This window comes from Kogia breviceps, chromosome 13 (assembly GCF_026419965.1).
Source record: "Kogia breviceps isolate mKogBre1 chromosome 13, mKogBre1 haplotype 1, whole genome shotgun sequence".
Lineage (NCBI taxonomy): Eukaryota > Metazoa > Chordata > Mammalia > Artiodactyla > Physeteridae > Kogia > Kogia breviceps.
Window position 1 is genome coordinate 84584127 of NC_081322.1, and position 20935 is coordinate 84605061.

The following is a 20935-nucleotide window of genomic DNA, read 5'->3' on the forward strand; positions in this document are numbered from 1 at the left end:
TGAGTAATATTCCATTGCATATATGTACCACATCTTCTTTATCCATTCATCTGTCAATGGACACTTAGGTTGCTTCCATGTCCTGGCTATTGTAAATAGTGCTGCTGTGAACATTGGGGTGCATGTATCTTTTTGAATTAGAGTTTTCTCTGAATATATACCCAGGAGTGGGATTGCTGGATCTTATGGCAACTCTATTTTTAGTTTTTGAGGAACCTCCACACTGTTCTGCATAGTGGCTGCACCAATTTACATTCCCACCAACAGTGTAGGAGGGTTCCCTTTTCTCATACATGTAGCCTTTGGACATTTGAGGGGTTTCCTGTGGAGTATAATGCCTAGAAGTGGAATGACCGGGTCCTGGGATGCATGCAAGTTTAGTGCCCTAAATAATGCCAGGTTGCCTTCCGTGTACACCCATTGAATGTCCTGTTTGCCCATTTGGTACTTTCCAGTTTTCTAATTCTGGCCAGCCTCCTGAGTGATTTCGGTTGCACGTCTCTGGTTACCAGTGAGGCTCAGCACATCTTCGTGTGTACTGCTTTGCTATTTGTGTTTCTCCTCTGTGGATTGCCTTGCCATAGCCTTGCCCACGTGTATGGAATTTTCTGGAGTTGTTGGACTTACTGGATTGGATTTGTCCCCTTCAATTTATAGGATTGCCTTTTATATTCTAAATTGTACCCTGTTGTTGGTTTTAGACATTGCAAGTGTGTTTCCCTCAGTGTTTTAGCCACCCATTAACTTTGCCTGTTCTTTTGTTTCATTGACCAAAAATTCTTAAATCCTTAATTGATTTGATACGGTCAGATCGTATGTTTTCACCAATTGATTGTTTTCTGGGTTTTGTTGAAGAAATCTTCTGTACCCAAAGGCCACAGACATTCTGCTGTTAGCTTATGGCTCCGTCACATTCAGGCCTGAATCTGTCTTCCCTCCTCTCTCAATGCCACTGCGAAGCAGGGATCCACCTTTATCGGTCTCGGTACTGAGCTGGTTTTCTGAGCACCAGCTGGTAAGCAGATGCATCATTTATTAAGTTCCCATTTCTGAGTCTAAAATAGTTGACAGCCTAAAACCTGTCTACTATTTTTAAGGAACGCAATAACTCGTAACTTACATTTGTGCTCCTGGGCTTCAGCTCGGGGCTCAGATGCAGGCGCCTCGCCCGTGTTATCAGTGAATGTCCCACACCTGTGACGCTCCATGTGGCTGGAGACACATGAACCAGATCACTTAGACCTCAGATTCGTATACAACCAGCGGACACTCATGTTCACGCTCTTGGCCTTGAAAGATGAATACACGTTTGTTAGCAAATGCCCAAATATCAATACTTATCCTCCGAAACACACTTTCTGATTCTGGACTTGGCTATCTAACTTCCCATCACTGAAATGAAGGAGAAATACTCTTCAAAGCCGGAACATCAGTCATGCAAAAGCAGAAGGGATATGAATGTCCTCCCAAGATACTCAGGTATTTCTGTAAAAAATGAGGATCGTTTCTGGGAGAATGATGCCTGCTCCCCGTACCTCTCAAAAGGAGGTGACAGCGGATGAACGTCCTTCAGCAGTGTAGAACGAGACCATGACGTTCATACCCATCAACACCTTCATTAGGTGTACCTGGGGGCTCAAATGGGACTTGTTTATTGTTGCATTCCCTGAGCAGTGGCGTAAGCTCTTACTCACAAGCTCTCAACGGGATGGCAGGTCTACCCAGGGTTCCCTCTGTTTCTGTGTTACGGTTGTATGATTTATTTCAGTGATAAACTAATTAGTGCCTGTCGATTGAAAAAGCAGTGGAAATAATCCTCATCTCTTTTTAGGAGTTTTAAAGGTGGATTTTATCAAAAGGACTTATTATTTATAAGAAGCAAACAAAATTTCATGAAAATTGCAGTTTTCCCCAATTTAAGTTGAAGTCTTAGTTTAATTACTTCAAAGTAGAAATTTAATACTTAGCATAATAAATTCCTATGAAAAAGAGGTTATAGACCAGAGGGCTTTTTTGTAAACGTGAGAAATCTGTGGACTCTTTATCATTCTGGATAAGCCAGGAGCGCATGTAACAAACACTCCCCAAATCTCTGTAGATTAAAACCACAAAAGAGGGACTTCCCTGGCGGCGCAGTGGTTAAGAATCCGCCTGCCATTGCAGGGGACACAGGTTCAAGCCCTGGTCCGGGAAGATCCCACATGCCGCGGTGCAACTAACCCCGGACACCACAACTACCGAGCCTGCTCTCTAGAGCCCATGAGCCAGGACTACTGAGCCCACGTGCCACAGCTACTAAAGCCCACGTGCCTAGAGCCTGTGCCCCGCAACAAGAGAAGCCACCGCAATGAGAAGCTTGCGCACCGCAACGAAGAGTAGCCCCCCGCTGGCCACAACTAGAGAGAGCCGGGGTAGCAATGAAGCCCCAACGCAGCCAAAAAAATAAATAAGTAAATAAAATTTTTTAAATAAACAAAACCCATAAAAGATTAACTCCTGTCTGTGCCCCGTGGATTCGCTGGGGGCTCCTCTCCTTGTCACAGGTCCTCACTCTTTATTCTTTTTTTTTTTTTTTTTGGTACGCGGGCCTCTCACCGTTGTGGCCTCTCCCATTGCGGAGCACAGGCTCCGGACGCGCAAGGCCCAGCGGCCATGGCTCACGGGCCCAGCCGCTCCACGGCATGTGGGACCTTCCCAGACCGGGGCACGAACCCGTGTCCCCTGCATCGACAGGCAGACTCTCAACCACTGTGCCACCAGGGAAGCCCAGGTCCTCACTCTTTAATGCAGGCTGTCCTAGCAGCCACTGCCTGCCTGGACCATCGCAGAAAAGGGGGAGTTCTAGAGGGTCCTGCTTCAGCAATTAAATGCTCACAACTCCTTGGCAGATCTGGGGAGGGGGCCCCACTCAATCACGCAGGACCAAGCACTGCACTCCTATCATGTCCCTGTGGTGGGCCGGGGAGGGAGGAGAGGAAACTAAAACATTTCTGGCAAACAGCGCTCGTGAGATGAGTACCACCATAGATCTCTTTTAAAAGGAAAAAAAAATTAAGCGTACAGAATTCAGTTTGAGAAACACCGACTTAGGAAGATACATGCTTTTGAATGCAAATGATTACTACAGAGTAGCTTTCGCCTTCACAACTGGTTAAAAATAATAATTTGGTCAAAGTGTAAACACAATTTCAAAAGTTCTTACTGAAAAGTAGGAACTATGACGACCCATTTCTTAGAGAAACCACAACTTTGGGGCATTGTGAGAGCAGAAAGAAGATGGTACCCAAGGCACCAAAACTCTCGGAGCACGTGTCAAGTAGAGGACAAGGAATGGCGGCCAGGTCTCTCCTCAGTCACAGCCAGCAGGCAGGGCCAGCTCAGCACAGGGATTTAGAGAAAACACCCTGAAAAGATGCCTGTGAACCCAGCTGACGGGGAACACCAGAGAGGACGCCAGGACCACTGCCGGCTTGCTGAGAGGCTGGTGAGAGCTGGACAAAGGAAAACAGGAGAGGGAGCCAGTCCCGGGGAAGAAGACCCGCAGGAATACAGGAGGCAGCTGACCCATCCCGAGGGCGCTCTGGGACTACCATCCTGGACTCGCCCTATCACCGTATGGCCGGGGACACTTGTGCGATGGAGCTGGCGTCGCCCGGGCTGTCGTTGACCTGTGTGGAAAGCGCTGGCAAGCCAGAGACAGGGCGGTAGTGCCTTATGCTCCAGGCCCGGGCAGAAGGACACCTGCCAGCAATCCTACTGGGCGAAGTTGCACTTTGGCTGGAATCCTGCAAACACCGGAAGCCCCGGAAAAGCTAGAGCTGGGCGTGTGCAAGAGCTAACAGAGCCGAGTGGAACATATCCCCCAGCTAGTGAGGAGAAAGGCCATCGTATGGATTTCTAGTCTATTATTATCTGTGTTCTTATTAAAATAGTCCCTGAAGGGCTTCCCTGGTGGCGCAGCGGTTGAGAATCCGCCTGCCGATGCAGGAGACACGGGTTCGTGCCCCGGTCCGGGAGGATCCCACGTGCCGCGGAGCAACTAAGCCCGTGAGCCATGGCCGCTGAGCCTGCGCGTCCGGAGCCTGTGCTCCGCAGCGGGAGAGGCCACAACAGTGAGAGGCCCACGTATCGCAAAAAAAAAAAAAAAAAAAAAAAAAAAAAAGTCCCTGAAGCATTCAGGAGACTGAAAAGAAATGATGATAAGAAGGCATATGGGTGGAGATGTGGTTTGGCTTTTATTTGCGCCACAGCAGATGATTTGTTTTATTTCACACTAGCTTTCTCCTCTCTAGAAAAATCCGTGTCTATTAGAGTTACTTACAGATACTCAATTTGCCGATTTAGAACTAAAAATGTGTGTATCTAGACATGTTCCTATGGTTTAAGACACTGGACGTTCTTTTTTTAAATTTATAATTCTTGGAGTTTTTTATTGAGATAAAGTGACATAATATTAGTTATAGGTGTACAACGTAATAATTTGATGTTTGGTGTGTTGCAAAGTGATCGCCACAGTAACTCTAGTTAACGTCCATCACCATACGTGCTTAATAGATTTTTTTCTTGTGACAAGAACTTTGAAGATTTGGTCACGTAGCAACTTTCAAATATGCGGTGTAAGTAGCTATAGAGTCATCAGACTGTACAGCATATCCCCTTGATTATTTTTCCTGGACATTCTTTATCATTTGATATTTAGAACTTTTCTGTTTCAGCAGCGATCAGCGACATTTATTGCTGCCATTGGGGGATTCAATGACACGTTTAATCCCATCCACTCACATGAAATTTTGGCGTCCGACCCCTGCCAAGTTCTGAGTCTTTAGGATTAGAGTTTTAGAACTGAGAACGCCATCTGTTTTGCCCTCTCTCTGTCATGTACTTTAACACCTCTCCTCCCCCAAATCCTCGCAGATTGGTTTTTAAGAAATGGAGAAGTGTTCCACCATGTGACCCACAGCTGCAAGCCATCAACCGTTGCTGATATTAAGGCTGCACTTTGGATCCCTGGGGAACTCTAGAAAGATGCACTTTTGCTGTTCCAGGGAGCGAGCCCAGTCGTGGGATGGGAGGGGGGGGGACTCCCTCTCGAGCCGGACGCAATCTCTCGGAATAAATATCACCTCTACAGAGCATCCTCACAAAAGAGCTGGCTGAGCCTGAGGTCCAGTACAAGGACCACCAGCCATATGTGGCAGTGGAGCTCTGAAATGTGGCTGGTCTACAAGGAGATGCGATGTGAGAGCTGCACCGTGGATTTCAGAGATCCAGCGTGATGTAAACACATCAACTATCTCATCAGTAATTTCACGTTGATTACGTGTTGAAATGATTGTCCTGGGGATAGATCGGATCAAATGCAGCATAGTCTTAAAATTACTTTTGCCTATTTCTTTTTACCTTTTTAATGTTGCTACTGGAAAATTTAAACTGACGTAGGTCACCCTGTATTTTTATTGGGCTGTGCTGGTCTAAGGGTCTGGAATTTGATTTTAACTATTTTAATAAGCGTCAAATACTGCTGATCATTTTGATTATGAGCATTGCTTTACCATATGAACTCTGTATGGTAAATATTTTATCTACTCTTTTTTATTTTTTTATTTTTTATTTTTTTGCGGTATGCGGGCCTCTCACTGTTGTGGCCTCTCCCGTTGCGGAGCACAGGCTCCGGACGCGCAGGCTCAGCGGCCACGGCTCACGGGCTTAGTTGCTCCGCGGCATGTGGGATCTTCCCGGACCAGGGCACGAACCCGTGTCTCCTGCATCGGCAGGCGGATTCTCAACCACTGCGCCACCAGGGAAGCCCTATCTACTCTTGTTTTAAAATATAATGAGGTTTTTTAAATTTTTCAAACCACTGTGGGTAATTTCGCAAATTCTCTTTTATGGATGTCAGGCAGCATTATTGCCACCTAGAAGCCGGCCAGTGTTCTATGACGTTAAGCATTTACCCCTGGACCTTCAGGTTCTGGCCTTCATCTGACTGATGGGGGTGTCCGTGAGGCAGTGGCGGCGGGGGGGGTGGGATTGGTGTACCACAGCAGTCACCGTGCACTGCCCCCTGGCCTCACCCAAGCTCTCCAGCTCCTGATGCTTCTAGAAATGACCTATATAGGTCGTTGAACTTTGAGCGTGACTCCTGGTCCTCCAAATCAGTGAAGCCCGAATCCTCAAGTAATATTTTGTTCACACAGACTTCTTAGAGAGTAAAAGGTTCTAGAGAACAGAGCATGTTAGGAATTTGTGACAACACTTACTAAGTCCGTGTTAGATTCAGGAAGAGATGAATTCCCCTTCTCATCAGTGGCTTCACCTTTCCTTGTGAAATATGACAACTGTTGAAAAATCCACCCACTGAGATCAAGCAGGTGAAACTGCAAGGCTGGAAATGCAGCCGCCTGACGCGGTTCCCTCCGGTGCCGGCACCAGACCCTGCGGATCAGCTGGGTTCTTCCACCTAAACCCCGGGGACTCATGTTTCGTCTTGGCCAAGAAGAATAAATACTAGGAGTCAGCAGGTGAGGCAGGACGTCGTGGACCATCTGGGCTTCTCACACGAGTCTCCAGGGAGGTTGTTAAAATGCAGATTCTGGGCTTCCCTGGTGGCGCAGTGGTTGAGAGTCCGCCTGCCGATGCGGGGGACACGGGTTCGTGCCCCGGTCCGGGAAGATCCCACATGCCGCGGAGCGGCTGGGCCCGTGAGCCGTGGCCGCGGAGCCTGCGCGTCCGGAGCCTGAGCTCCGCAGCGGGAGAGGCCGCAACAGTGAGAGGCCCGCGTACCGCAAAAAAAAAATAAATAAATAAAAAATAAAAATAAATAAAATAAAATAAAATGCAGATTCTGATCCGAGGTAGGGCATCTTTAACACGCTCCCTGGTGGCCACACTGTGGAGTCATGGACCACAGTTTGAGCAACGAGGCTCTCCAAGCGTCATTTACTTGTGTTCACATTTGTGAACAATTACCCTGCCTAAGGCCTGGTAGATCCACAGTGCCAGATGAATGCTAAATATACCTGGTAAACTTAAGAAAATGTAATAAAAAACAAATCTATTCTTTTTTTTAACAAAGGCACGGTGACAGTTGTCTTTACAAGGGATTTCATGTAGGGCTACCTGGAGAAGCATCTCCCCACCTAGTGCATTGTAGTGTAAGGTACAGTTTACTAGCTGAAACGATCTTTGAAAGTGCCAAGTGAATTATTGTCTGGAAGTAAAATATCTCTAAAATGTTGTAAAAATAATATTAATGTCAACCGCCTCCATTTTTGAGCACTCACGGTGCGCCAGGCGTGTGTATTGCTGACCTTAAACAAAATTCACAGTAATTGTCATTTAGCCAAAATGAGTTTATTCGGGAATAGCAGAGGAATTACAATTTGGGACACGCAAACTATGGCAGTCCGTAGCCCAGTCTGAGGAGACACAGGGAAGGTTAGCTTTTATTAGGTTCTGGGAAGAAATTGGGGAGGGTCGTTTTGAACGAAAGCTCATTGGAGGATGAGAGTTTGGGGTTGTGACGGTTTCCCGTTGGTGGCGTTGATAGGCAGCTTGCTGTTACGGAGGATTGTGGAAACCTTTCTTCTTCTGCTGTGTAAGTTGAGGTGAGGTGTGGGTGCTATTTGTGTGCTACTGATGAGAGTTTAAACAATGCGTTGGTAAGAAAATGTACCGACTAAAATACAGCATCTCTAGCCTGACCTTGGCTGGTTGTCTCTCTCTTTAAAAAAAAAAATTATTTTATATTGAAGTAAAGTTGATGTACAATGTCGTGTTAGTTTCAGGTGTACAGCAGAGTGATTCAGTTTTACACACACATGTACCTATTGTTTTCAGATTCTTTGCTCTTGTAAGTTATTACAAAATACTGAGTAGAGTTCCCTGTGCTATACAGCAGGTCCTTGCTGGTTATCTATTTTATACATAGGAGTGTATATATGTTAATCCCGATCTCCTCATTGATCCCTCCCTGCCTTTCCCCTTGGGTAACAGGAAGTTTGTTTCTTGACCAGAAACCAATCCCATGCCAGGAGAGCTCTGAACACCATATTTATAACATTGTTATTTACAGTGTCTTTCTCTTCCTTGGCAATTTAAATTAAAATGTCAACTTCAAGAAGTGTTTCAGAAAGGCACCAAGAAAGAATTGTAAATAGAGCTGGATTAATCAAAAAAAGATGACTCAAGTATGCTTTTAACATCATTGCTGACGTAAAACAAAAGTCTTGGCAGAATTAAAAGACACTTAAGAGCCAAATAGAGCAAATCGCCGTTAGCTCAGTAAATGAGTGTCAGGACACCGGCGTGTACAGTTTACCTGTGAGCAACCCCTTTTTCAACGAGTGTCATTGCTAGGTAACAAGACTCCAAACAGACAGATGTCGCCAGGAGCATTTCCCATCTTCCTTTGCTCCTAACGAAAGCAGGCAGACACCACTTAGATGGATAAATGTATGACAAAATACAATGCCAAGCTAGATACAAAAGATAACATTCTGTATGGTTCCATTTATATGAAATTCTAGAAAGGCAAACTGTAATGACAAAACGGAGATGAGGGTCTGCCAGGAGCCAAAGCTGGGGGCAGGGAATTGACTGCAAAGAGACAGGAGGAAACTTTTGGGGGGCGATGGAGATAGTCCACATCATGATGGCAGCGGTGGTTATATGACTCTACACATTTGTCAAAATTCATTGAAATGTAACTTAAAATTGCTGAATTCTACTGGACATAAATTCTATTTCAATAAAGCAAATTTTAAAATCTATCTATCTGTCTATAATAACCTGACATAGCATTTCTATTCTTTTGTATCTGACTCAGATTATGCAAAATCTGGTTAACACTTTGGCAATAGAAAATAAGCATGATTTAATTTAAAAATATAGAGCTAGAAGTTGTTGTAAAAGAATAAGAGCTGCAACAGTTACTACACGAGTTGCCAAGACTTTCCTGGATGAATTCCATCCAAGATACGGCTTTTAGTCTCTCAAGGTCTTTGGACACCCAGAAAGTGGGTCATCTTTCAGAATATCTGCGTCACTGTAGAGATCGTGTTAGTAAATCAAAGACCGGCTGGATTTGTTCTTAAACTGGCAAAATACTTACTTGCTTGGAAGCACTATTCATCCTTTCATTTACCGAATGGGGAAAATTGGTTTTATGGTCTTCATTACCTTCAGTTGCTATCAGCACTTCATATTCTGTTGGTGTAGGATATATACTATAGGCATTAAACTTGTGCTTAGGAAAAGCAGAGATCATGTGACTGCTTGATTCTAGTAAATGTTAAAAGTTTGAAATTAAGACTAATACTAAATATTTTTATGGAGTAAATTTGAGTAGTGAAACAATTATTTTCATTCTTTATTTTATTTTATTTTTTTTTTTGCGGTACGTGGGCCTCTCACTGTTGTGGCCTCTCTCGTTGCGGAGCACAGGCTCCGGACGCGCAGGCTCAGCGGGCATGGCTCACGGGCCCAGCCGCTCCGCGGCACGTGGGATCTTCCCGGACCGGGGCGCGAACCCGCGTCCCGTGCATCGGCAGGCGGACTCTCAACCACTGCGCCACCAGGGAAGCCCCTATTTTCATTCTTTAATGCAAAATTATGTTGCCTAAAGTATTCAGTTATTATGCAAAAGCATTGTTCTGGACTGAATTCTCCAGATAATTCAAGTAACAGAAAACCAACCTAAATGAGCTTAGACAGTAAGCACAGTTCCAGGCTCCCGGATCTGGGATTCTAGAGATAGAACAGCATCCAGGGTTGTTTAGACTCGGCTCTCCACACTGAGCCATGGTTTCCTCCCCTTCTCCACCCGCCACTCGGCTTCTCTCCCGGGGGTAGGATGGCTGCTAAGATCTATTTGAGCCCACTCTTTCCTCATTAATTCCCTGAGGGGAGAGAGAGAAGATTCCTCGGATGCGTCTGACTTAAAGGCAATGAAGGACTTTCCCAGAAGCCCTTTTTCTCATTGGTTCAGATTCGATCACATGTCTCTCCCTCATTGGTTCAGAATGGGTCATGTGCCCAGTCACTGACATAAAGGATAGAATTACCGTTAGATGATCAGACATCCGCCTACAATTGGAAACAGAGTCAGCTTCCCTGACAACACGAATTGATGAAGTATGTGTGTATGGGGGGAGGGGGGATGGTGCAGTGGGGGGGTTCTCCTAAGAAAAAGAAAGGGAGAGAGATACTGAGTCAACGACAAAAAAAGGTGCATAATGTCTAATTTAAATCCGTTGCTTTAAAAGTGAGTTATCTTTTCTTGCTACAAAAGTAATGTAGGTTTAAATTTTAAGAGACTATTTATAGCCAAAAAGAAGAAAGTAAAAGCCACCTTAATCCCACTGCCTCTGAGAACCATTAATGATATGATACAAGCATATTTTTAAACAATAAAATAAATATTATACTCTGCACACTGCAGACACAGTACAGCATAATGGTGAGCAATACAGACTCAGGCAGCAACTTCCTGGTTCAACTACTCCTTGTCTGTCTTTGTTGGGTTAACTACTTAGCTTTCCTGTGCCTAAACTTCTTCCTCCCTGTAATGGAAATAACAGTACCTGTATAAGTTCGTCCAGCACTAACCCTCTAGTTCAGAGGTTGGCAGTCTACCGCCTGCAGGCCAGACCTGGCTTGCTGCCTGTTTTGTAAATAAAATTTTATTGGAATCCAGCCACAGCCATCCATTTATATACCCACTTATGGCTGCTTTCACAGAGCAATGGCATAGTTAAGTCGTTCCAGCAGAGACCTGATAGCTCACACAACCAAAAGTACTTAACTATCTGGCCCTTTGCAGAAAAAGCTTGCTGGGTTAGACCATCAGATAGCTATTGTCTTGTCAAAATTTAACATGTCATAATTCTGTGGTCATGTAGTAACTTAACTAGCCTGGAAACCTGATCAGGAAAAAAATGACATCTGCAGAGCCAGAGATATTTATTTTATGAGTTAGGAAGAGTTAAGAACCATGAATAGCTGAAAAATCTACAAAGGTGTTTAAGCGTCAAATTATCTATCTGAATTGACTAGAGATCTTGAAATATGTGAAGTATGATTTCCCTTCAACTCTGGGATGTTGACATTGGATGGACCAGAATGAAAGTAATTTGTTCAGTCTTATCTAAGAGATACAAGTCATGACTATAGGCAGAAAATAAGAAGATTGAAGAGGAAATGAAAGAGAGTCCATAATAAATTGTTTTGAATGTTGCTTTTGAAAAGAAAGGGTTGTCCCTATCTGTGTGCTGAGTGAACAGTGATTTACTTGTGTACATGACCAGAGCTGTCAGCTCTCCCTGTCTGAGATGAACATGACCCAGGTCTAAGTTGTGGAAAAACCCTAAGTGAAAAGATAAGGATCACTGGAATAAGTGATACGTTCATGGAGGAAAATGGCTCTCACATGATGAGTGGTTTTAATCTTGAATTTAAAGGTCCTCAAAATCTAAATTATTTTAATCAAGGCCAACTTTTCCATAAAACAGTGTTTTAACTAAAGATTCAATACTTGGTCAAATGCATAATGTCCTCCTTTAAAATTATACAGAAGTCACCGTCCAACTACAAAGAAGTTTTCTAGAATAAAAAGCTTTTTATACAGTCCACAAGGCAGTGAGAGGATTAAGAACAGAGGCTGTCCATCAACTGCCTGGATTTCAAATCCCAGCTTAGCCACCTTCCTTCTGTGGAATCCTTAGTGTCTTAAGCCTCGTTTTTCTTATCTATTAAAATAGGATCAATAAAAGTACTAACTTTAGAGAGCCTTGGTGAGAATTAAATGAAGTAATTCACGTAAAGTTACTTAGCCCAGAATCTAACAAATATTGCACACTCCATAGAAGTTAGCCATTTTAATGTGGGCAATATATAGAAACTAATTGTGAAAAACATTTTGATAACCAACCAGTCATCCCTTGGTATCTGCGGAATATTGATTCCACAACCCTCTGCAGATACCGAAATCCTCAGATGCTCAAGACCCTTATATAGAATGGGTCTCAGTTGATGCTGTGTATCCACAGGTTCTGCATCCACAGATTCAACCAGTCACAGGTCCCACAGTTGGTTGACTCCACAGATGCAAAACCTGTGGATGTGAAGAGCCAACTGTATTGTCCTGATAGACTAAGTTCTTTCACTTACGGTACTTCTGCTTTATTTTTGGAGCAGCAAAGGTGAAGGTAGGGGTCTTAGCTCAGGGAACATTTTAATAAGGATTGTACTAGTTACAGTACAGGTCGGCTTGCTGCTGAAACAGCGCAAAAATACAGTGACAAAAAAGAGAAAAGTTTCGTTTTCTTTAACATGGCCACCCAGAGTTGAGTAGCCCAGCGCTTAAGGCAGCTCTGTTGCATGGGGTCCTCTAGAACCCAGGTTCCATTTATCTTGTTTCTCCATCATCGCCTGCAATAGGTTGTATAATCAAAGCCATTTCACCAGCACTGTCTTCTTCCATCCTTCAGGAAGGGAAGACAGTGAATGAAGAGCAAGCCATTTCCTTTTTAAAGGATGGGACACAGAGCTTGGGCACATGGTTTCTGCTCCCGCCTCACTGCGGAGATCTTAGTCACTGGGCCACCCGTGGCTGAAAGAGAGGCTAGAAAATATGACTTCAGCTAGGCTGCCATGCCCCCAACTAAAATTCCATGGGTTCTGTTATCAAAAGGGAGATGAAAAGCATGGATGGTGGAGTCAATTAGCAGTTTTCCACCGGCGTTGCTATGGTAACTACTCATATTGCTTCACTGACCCCTAGATACTGTTAATTTTGAGACACATCATCATTTTATGCGCCACTCAGTAAGAAAAGCCATGCTGTTGAAGCTGGGCACATTGCTTTCTTATCAGCCGCGTTGTAGGATACGTCCTAATTTCGAGATTTTGCAACTGTGAAGAATGTGTGTCTTGGTATAGAAGAAATACAGTACTGGAAAGACGTAGGAAAAGAAAGTGATCTAAAGACATCCATCTTGCAGTCTTCTTCTGTGCGCGTGCCTTTCCTCGGAGCAAGCATAGGCAGCAGATATGCAGCTTTGGTTGACCTGTTGAGCATAATGTTTAGAACAGGTGATGGACAAGGTATTGTACTATCAGCGTGAATTTAAGTCAAATTCCTGTGACTGCTGGTAGAGGGACTTTTGACTCAAAGTCGTGGGGAAAATTTGCCTAGATTTTCACTCATTCTGGACCAGATCTGGAGTTGAGTAAACAGTCGGTGAGGGCCCTGTTTTTTGCTTGCCAGGGTTCTCACTTAACAGAAGGACAAGGACCGAGGGCTATACTCTGAGGGAACAGACATGGCCAAGGCACTTGACTTCCTGTCTCAACATTCAGTCATCACGCAAACACTGGCTGTGCTGGGTGCCACAGTGAAGTCCCCGCCCTCCAAGAACTCCAGAGCTCACGCAGGGAGAAAAATAAGTAGGCCCGTAAAGGCATGCGGTTGCGTGTGGGCTACGATAGAAGTCTGGCAAGTACAGGCACAGACTGGGAATCATCAGTTCCCAAGACCTGCCAGTGGCAGGGAAATCAGCACTGAGGAGGTGTAAGGACTCTTCGAGCAGAAGTAACAGAATATGCAAGCGCATGGAAACGTGAAACAGTGGTCACTTCAAGTGGACTGAGTTACGATCCCTTTGACACACAGGTCTAGAAGCAGTGGGTATGTCCAGCTTTGTCTCCCTCACAGTGCCTTATACATAGGAGGCAAACAGCAGTATTGGTTTAATCGAATTAAAGAGAAGACCAACGTCTTGGATGGCCAAATAGAGACGAGCTGAATTTTCCTGGATCAAAAAGATGCTGGATTCCAGTAAATGGACGGAAGCAAAAAGATACCTTTGGTGCCATGCTTGTTCGGGAACTTAACCATTATTCTGGCTTCTTCGGCAACTTAAGGTTTGAGGATTTAATGGATAAAGGAACGTGTTCGGAGCTGCTTTCACCAGTTTTATGCTTATTTTCTCCAATTTAATAAACGTACACGTGTATTTTACTCTAGAACACACCTTTTATCCTTGTTCACTCAGAGCATATAGTACTGCTGGGATTACCGTAACAATAGGTTCCCAGGGCGGCAAACACGTCTTTGTGAATCTGACCTATTACAAAGGCTAGAGAATCAAACTTCTTATTCTCAGGTTTTAAGATGTAATAATGAAAGACCCTGGTCTGTTCAGTAAGATCATCTGGTAGCTTTGAATCTGGTCAATGACAAATCTATACTATGCAGATGTTTCTTGCTGTATATTGCTACTGAAATCTGCTTCTCTTATATAGATCACTGTTACAGATGAGGAAGTTAGTAATCCATCCTTTTTAGATCTGGTGAGAACCCCCCAAATGAGGAAGTGCACACTTATACTTATGTTTGCTTGGTAAGTTTGACTTGTGATGGATTCAAAAGCTTGTGTCAAATTTACAATGCACCCCGTTCTTCAGATCAGGTTGAAGTTATCTCTTACTTGTTCTCCCTTGTCTTTCAATGTTGCTCCAGGTTCACAAGTGCTGTGGTTTATCAAGGACTGGTCATGCGCCTGGGAATTATAGGAGGCAACCTCTATATCGACTTTTTTATCTCAGGAGTTGTGGAACTGCCAGGAGCCCTCTTGATCTTACTAACCATTGAGCGTTTTGGTCGGCGCCTCCCCTTTGTGGCAAGCAATATAGTGGCAGGAGTGGCATGTCTTGTCACTGCATTCTTACCAGAAGGTAATTGTCCCCTAAGTCGGTTTGGCAGCCAAGAACTTGAAAAAAATCTGAAAATAATCAAGAATGGAGAACTTATCTTTAGACAATGGACCATAGCATCAAAATCGAAGTGCCAGTCATGCTTTAGTGATGTCACTCTATTTTCTGCCTAACCAGCCTAACTACTTTGAGTATAGAAGATTGGTTCTGTAGATTTTTCTGTTTTCTCAGTTCCTTTATGGATGAAATAGATGTGTGAAATCTAGCTTGGAGGGATGTAGTTCACTTTTTAAAAATTTTTAATTGAAGTATAGTTGTACAATCCTATAAGTTTCAGGTGTACAGTATAGTGATTCATAATTTTTAAAGATTATACTCCATTTATAGTTATTGTAAAGTACTGGCTGTATTCCCCATGTTGTACAATATATCCTTGTAGATTATTTTATACCTAATAGTTTGTACCTCTTAATCTCCTGCCCCTATGTTGCCCCTCCCCGCTTCCTCTCCCCAGTGGTAACTACTAGTTTGTTCTCTATATCTGTGAGTCTGCCTCTTTTTTGTTACGTTCACTAGTTTTTTGTATTTTTTTAGAATCCACATATTAGAGAGATCATACAGTATTTGTCTTTCTCTGTCTGACATATTTCACTTAGTATAATGCCCTCCAAGTCCATGCATGTTGCTGCAAATTTCATTCTTTTTTATGGCTGAGTAGTATTCCATTGTGTGTGTGTGTGTGTGTGTGTGTGTGTGTGTGTGTGTGTGTGTGTGTGTATACCGCATCTTTATCCATTTATCTGTTGATGGACATTTAGGTTGCTTCTTGGCTATTGTAAAAACACTGCTGTGAACATAGGGGTACATGTATCCTTTCAAATTAGTGTTTTTGGTTTTTTCTTGGATACCACCTTTGATGGTTCGGGAACCCAACGTTCTTTGTTATCACAGGAATATCCTGGCAAGGAGGCTGAGGGTTCACCTGAATGGGAGATGGCGATTTCAGAGATGTTTCAGAGTTAAATTGGGGCGGGGGGGGGGGGCTTGATGACCGGTGTATGGTACAGAGGTTGTCAGTGACTCCAAATGCACCGTTAATGGAAAGCCAGTTATCTCTGCCTCAGAACACAGCGGGCACTGGACAGAGGAAGCCTTTCAAACTCCCAGAGAACGTGTGTTTTAGAGCAGATTTATTATTTCAGCATTTCAGGAGGTGTGGGGTGGGAGGTGGCTGGCAGAGCTGGAGTCTCTGTTAGTTCTCTGTGTCGGCACAAGAGAAGCTGCCTTTTCTTTTGCGAATCCTCTGCGGATCAGGTAGGAACTGATAATATTGTGGAAGTCAAAACAGACCATTGACAGATGAGTTTATTAATTAAATAAGGATTTATGAAATCCCAAAACATCAGATAAACCCTATTTAAATAAAATTACAGAAATGCCCATCTTCAGAACAGAAGGGTGGAAAAAAGATGTGAAGTCCTGTCATACTGGAATGGCTGATGATAAACAGAACTGACTGTTCACATTTATCTCATTTTTCTTGAGTGTATTAGCTTCCTAGTGCCGCTGTAACAAAGTACCACAAACTAGGTGGCTTGCAACACCGAAATTTATTCTCTCACACACCTGGAGCCTGGGAGTCTGAAATCCAGGTGTGGGCCGGCCATGCGCTCTCTGAAGGCTCTAGGTGAGGATCCCTCCCTGCCTCTTCCTGGCTTCTGGTGGTGGCCAGCCATCCTCGGCATTCCAATCTCCGCCTCCATCTTCCCATGACCTTCTCTGCATCTCTGTGCCTTAACCATTATATCTGCAAAGACTCTATTTTGAAATAAGGTCACATTCTGAGGTTCTGGGTAGACATGAACTTTGGGGAACACTATTCAACCTCCCACACTGAGTTAACACATCATACGAGCTGGAGACGATATTGGCCAATGCACATCTATTTAGTGTCTGTTAATTTCTGCCCGTAAACTAGGAATAGAGAGAGTGCAGTGAACGAGACAGACATAATTTCTGTCCTCGGGAATTATGCACAGTTTAGTAGAAGGTGACAGATCAGGAACATTGGAGACTTCACTGTTCTTTCTGTTTTACTTTGGCACTTTTTAGTTTTAGGTTTAATTTTTAAATGTAGTTCCCTAAGACAGCGTCATCTCTTCTCACTGCATATGGAACAGGGATCAAATATTAATTATGTATTCATTGCATATGAAGTTAGGAAAGTGGAGAGAAAGATTAATGACTTAAGTGTGGCCCGTCTTTCCATTATGTAACTTGCCCCAGAAGATTTTCTCTGGCCCTAGATTGACTGGGTGACTTTAATGTGTGTTGCATTCAGCATGATCCCAGAAATCATTGACGATCGTATGTCCAAGCCAATAGTGAAGTAACTAAGTGGGTGAGAATCAAGCTGTTTTATAGAGAACACTCTCATATGTTAGAAGATATAAGGCAAAGAATAGACTTTTCTGTTTGGTCCAATCAGTCTTATTTTGTAGACAGAATTTCCCAATTTAAACCTTAGAATTGTTCGTAGCAACGTTGAAAATGAATTGCTCTTATTCTGGATGCATTTTTAGTTGTATATTCTGCAGATTCGGCTGCTTTTATAGTCACACGCTGGTCCTAATTGACAGTTAAGAATAAGTTCAAATCCCTAATGCTGTGTGTGAATACCAAATATTAGCAGAGGTTCCTTGCTTGAGTTGACATCTTTCCTTCCGCTTAAGGGACCTTCGGGACTTGGTTACTTGGGCTGTTGAATTAACATTAGAAAGACTTTTCCTCTCAGCCTTTCGTGACATCATCCAGGATGACTGCCCCTGAAGAGAATACTGAGTAGCCTTTTAGGGGAATCAGCTCTAAAATTATCTCAGAGAAAACGGTTTAACCAACTTTCCATCCACTAAGCATGACTTTTCATGGTCTGAAGAATGAAATTCTGGAAAACAAAGTCTTTCAGGCTGTATCCTCGTCTAAGACTCACCGTTTCTGACCCACATTTTTTAACTCTAATTAAAGCCTGAAAAATAAAGAGCTTTCTAAATCCATACTCATCTGCCATCTTTAAGTTGACTTTATTCAAGATGGCTACAAACTCGACAGTTTGGGTAAGTCTTTTTGAAATGAAAAAGTTGTCTTGGACTTTTCTCTTTAAGTAAAAAGTAAGTCCTTTATCTTACTTACTAGGAATTTTCACTACATGTTATTTCAGAACTCAGAGCAGATGGTGAATTCAGAGGAGACGTAAAATTGTGTTTGTTTAAAATCCTGCATCCTTTCTTCAAAAATTGAGGTATTATTCTCAATAATCTCTACCAGCTTGACCAAATCCCATCAGCGGGACTTTCTTTCTCTGTGTTCTCGGGAATTCGTGGGAGGTAGTTTCGGTTTCTGCCCTCATTCTTACCTTGTCTGGTTGTTTTTTGCTGTTGCCACCCAAAGATGTCTGTTGCCACACTCCAGGGTGAATTTAGCAGATTACAGAGATAATCAGAAGTTTTTATGTGCATACGTAATAGTCACACATAACTTACACCTCCTATAAATTGTTTTCATTTTACCCTTTAGTTAAAATGAGCAGTGCAGTGCCTTTGGGAACTTCTCTTTTGTTACACATTTCAGCAAAATCTCTGTCCCAGTGCAGTTAGATACTGGCCTTTACTTCTTAGAAAGAGTTGAGAGTCTTGAGAAAACTTGACAGCATTTTCTTAACGTTTTACCGAATTGACTAGTTATTTATCTGTATTCATTGAGCTAACCACATACATTTCTCATGGAGGCGGGGAGGGTGTGTGTGTGTGTGTGTGTGTGTGTGTGTGTGTGTGTGTGTTTTAATTCGATTTTTTGGTTTTTGTTTGTGTTTCCGCAGTCATTTATAAACTTAAATTGTCATTGAAGTTGTCAGTGGGACTCACTTGTAGAGCTGTCGTGATTCAGTAGAAAAAACTACAGCTTAAGAACCTAACCTGGATAATCACGTTATTTCCACGGGAGCTAACAGCGTTCTTCTCAGCAGCCTGAGAGCAGCGAGAGGCGGCCTGGTCAGGCCAGGACCCAGGGAATCGGAGAACCAGTTGCCACTGTCCGTTCCCCAGCCTCTGCCAGGGCACCACCTGCTCCCTGAAGGAAGGGGTGGAATGCATTTCCTAGTCCCCCTCCCTGGCCTTAGTGAAAGAGTAAAGGCTCAATAAAACACCTGTTTACAGCTGGGCCAGAGCAGATGACAGCCCAGTGCATCAGCACGACTCTGCTGTTGTCGTGAGAAAGACAGAGAGAGAGAGAGACAAACACCACGTGATATCGCTTATGTGTACAATCTCAAATACAACACAAACAAACTTATCTACGAGACAGAAGCAGACTCACGGACATAGAGAACAGACTTGTGTTGGAGCGGGAGGGATGGAGTGGGATTTGGGGGTGAGCGGATGCACACTGTTATATACAGGATGGATAAACAAGGAGGTCCCACTGTAGAGCACGGAGAGCTACATTCCACATCCTGTGATAAACCATACTGGAAAAGAATATGAAAAAGAATGTATATATAACTGAAGAAACACAACACTGTAAACCAACTATACTTCAATTTTTAAAAAAAAGGGTGGCATCAACTGCACACCTTTTAAGAAATTTAGAGCACTGACTTTTTAGAGCAAAAATAGTTTATGACTTCTTCCCTTAAAGCACAAAAGAAAGAAAATATTTAGTAGAGAACATTTGGCATTTCCCACTAGTTACTAGGGAGGAAAAGAGTACTTTTTCATATAACCAAAGCAGCCCTAAAACAGTTCTTTTTTTTTTTTTTTTTTTTTTTTTTTTTTTGCGGTACGCGGGCCTCTCACTGTTGTGGCCTCTCCGGTCGCGGAGCACAGGCTCCGGACGCGCAGGCTCAGCGGGCACGGCTCACGGGCCCAGCCGCTCCGCGGCACGTGGGATCCTCCCGGACCGGGGCACGAACCCGCGCTCCCCGCATCGGCAGGCGGACTCTCAGCCACCGCGCCACCAGGGAAGCCCAAAATAGTTCATTTTTAAATGAGTGAACAAACCAGCATTAAAGAATCTGGCTCCTTCTGGATGATTTCTTAGGCAAAGTAGAAAGACTTGGGATGAGGGAAGTAAGGAAAGACATACGCCCTGGTGACGACACATGGCAGCGATGTCCCCTCCCGGAGATCCCAGTCCTCGGAGCCTTGCTGCTCTTTAGAAACCAAAGTCAGTTTCAGGTCCAGATTGTTCCTGGTCTGTTGGGAACAGCGATTCTGTGTGTCATCACTCAGGGGTATGAACAGAAAGAGGACAAATGGCCGTCAGACTGCTGTGATGGTTTTCGAGGACACAGGCAAAGACTGCCTTGCAGACAGAAGGCCAGTGTGCTCAGGACCTCTAGGAAGGCACTGCTTGGGACATTGTTTTCAAGGTAGTGGCTTCTCAACAAATGCCTTGACTTGTATTACTGTAACCTGGCCCTGCTCAGGAAGGCAGCTAGCGCACTGCACACTAGCCGTCCTCCTGGTGGCTGTTGTCGTTGAGTTTGGGCTACAGTATTAGAAGGCATCTATCGTCTGCACTTAAATTAGCAGATTTACGGCGAGGAGACCACTAAGCAGATGCCCTTTGTTGTTCTGTAAAATTGGACTGAAAGCAGACCCTTCCAAACTTTCTGTCTTTGCAGGAATACCCTGGCTGAGGACCGCTGTTGCTACCCTCGGAAGATTAGGCATAACCATGGCCTTTGAAATTGTTTATTTGGTAAATTCAGAATTGTACCCGACAACATTACGGTAATTCCAGCATCCGCACCACGGTTTCTCCTCAGTAATTCTGCAGCCGCATGTTTGGTGGTTTTTGTTTGTTTGTTTTTGCGGTACGCGGGCCTCTCACTGTCGTGGCCCCTCCCGTTGCGGAGCACAGGCTCCGGATGCGCAGGCGCAGCGGCCACGGCTCACGGGCCCAGCCGCTCCGCGGCACGTGGGCTCTTCCCGGATCGGGACTCGAACCCGCGTCCCCTGCATCGGCAGGCGGACTCGCAACCACTGCGCCACCAGGGAAGCCCCGCGCATGTTTGAAGCTGACTTAAAAACTATGCAATAGTTTTCTTAGCTTGGCGACATATCAGCCTGGGCTGGATTCAGCCAGTGGAAAAGTTCAGTTTTGAGTTGTAGCTGCCTTTTGCATTATTATCATCAGTATCTTCATACACAGTTGGGGGTTT

At 44.0% G+C, this 20935-nt stretch overlaps 1 protein-coding gene across 1 annotated transcript in view; it reads left to right on the forward strand.

Annotated features, from left to right (window-relative positions):
- The window catches only part of SLC22A3 (solute carrier family 22 member 3), an 80687-nt gene that overhangs the window by 49916 nt on the left and 9836 nt on the right, over window positions 1-20935 (forward strand). Inside the window, exons 6-8 of the mRNA XM_059083520.2 lie at window positions 14305-14402; window positions 14522-14736; window positions 20396-20504. Coding sequence (XP_058939503.1) covers window positions 14305-14402; window positions 14522-14736; window positions 20396-20504 — 422 coding nt within the window. The remainder of the gene's footprint in view (window positions 1-14304; window positions 14403-14521; window positions 14737-20395; window positions 20505-20935) is intronic.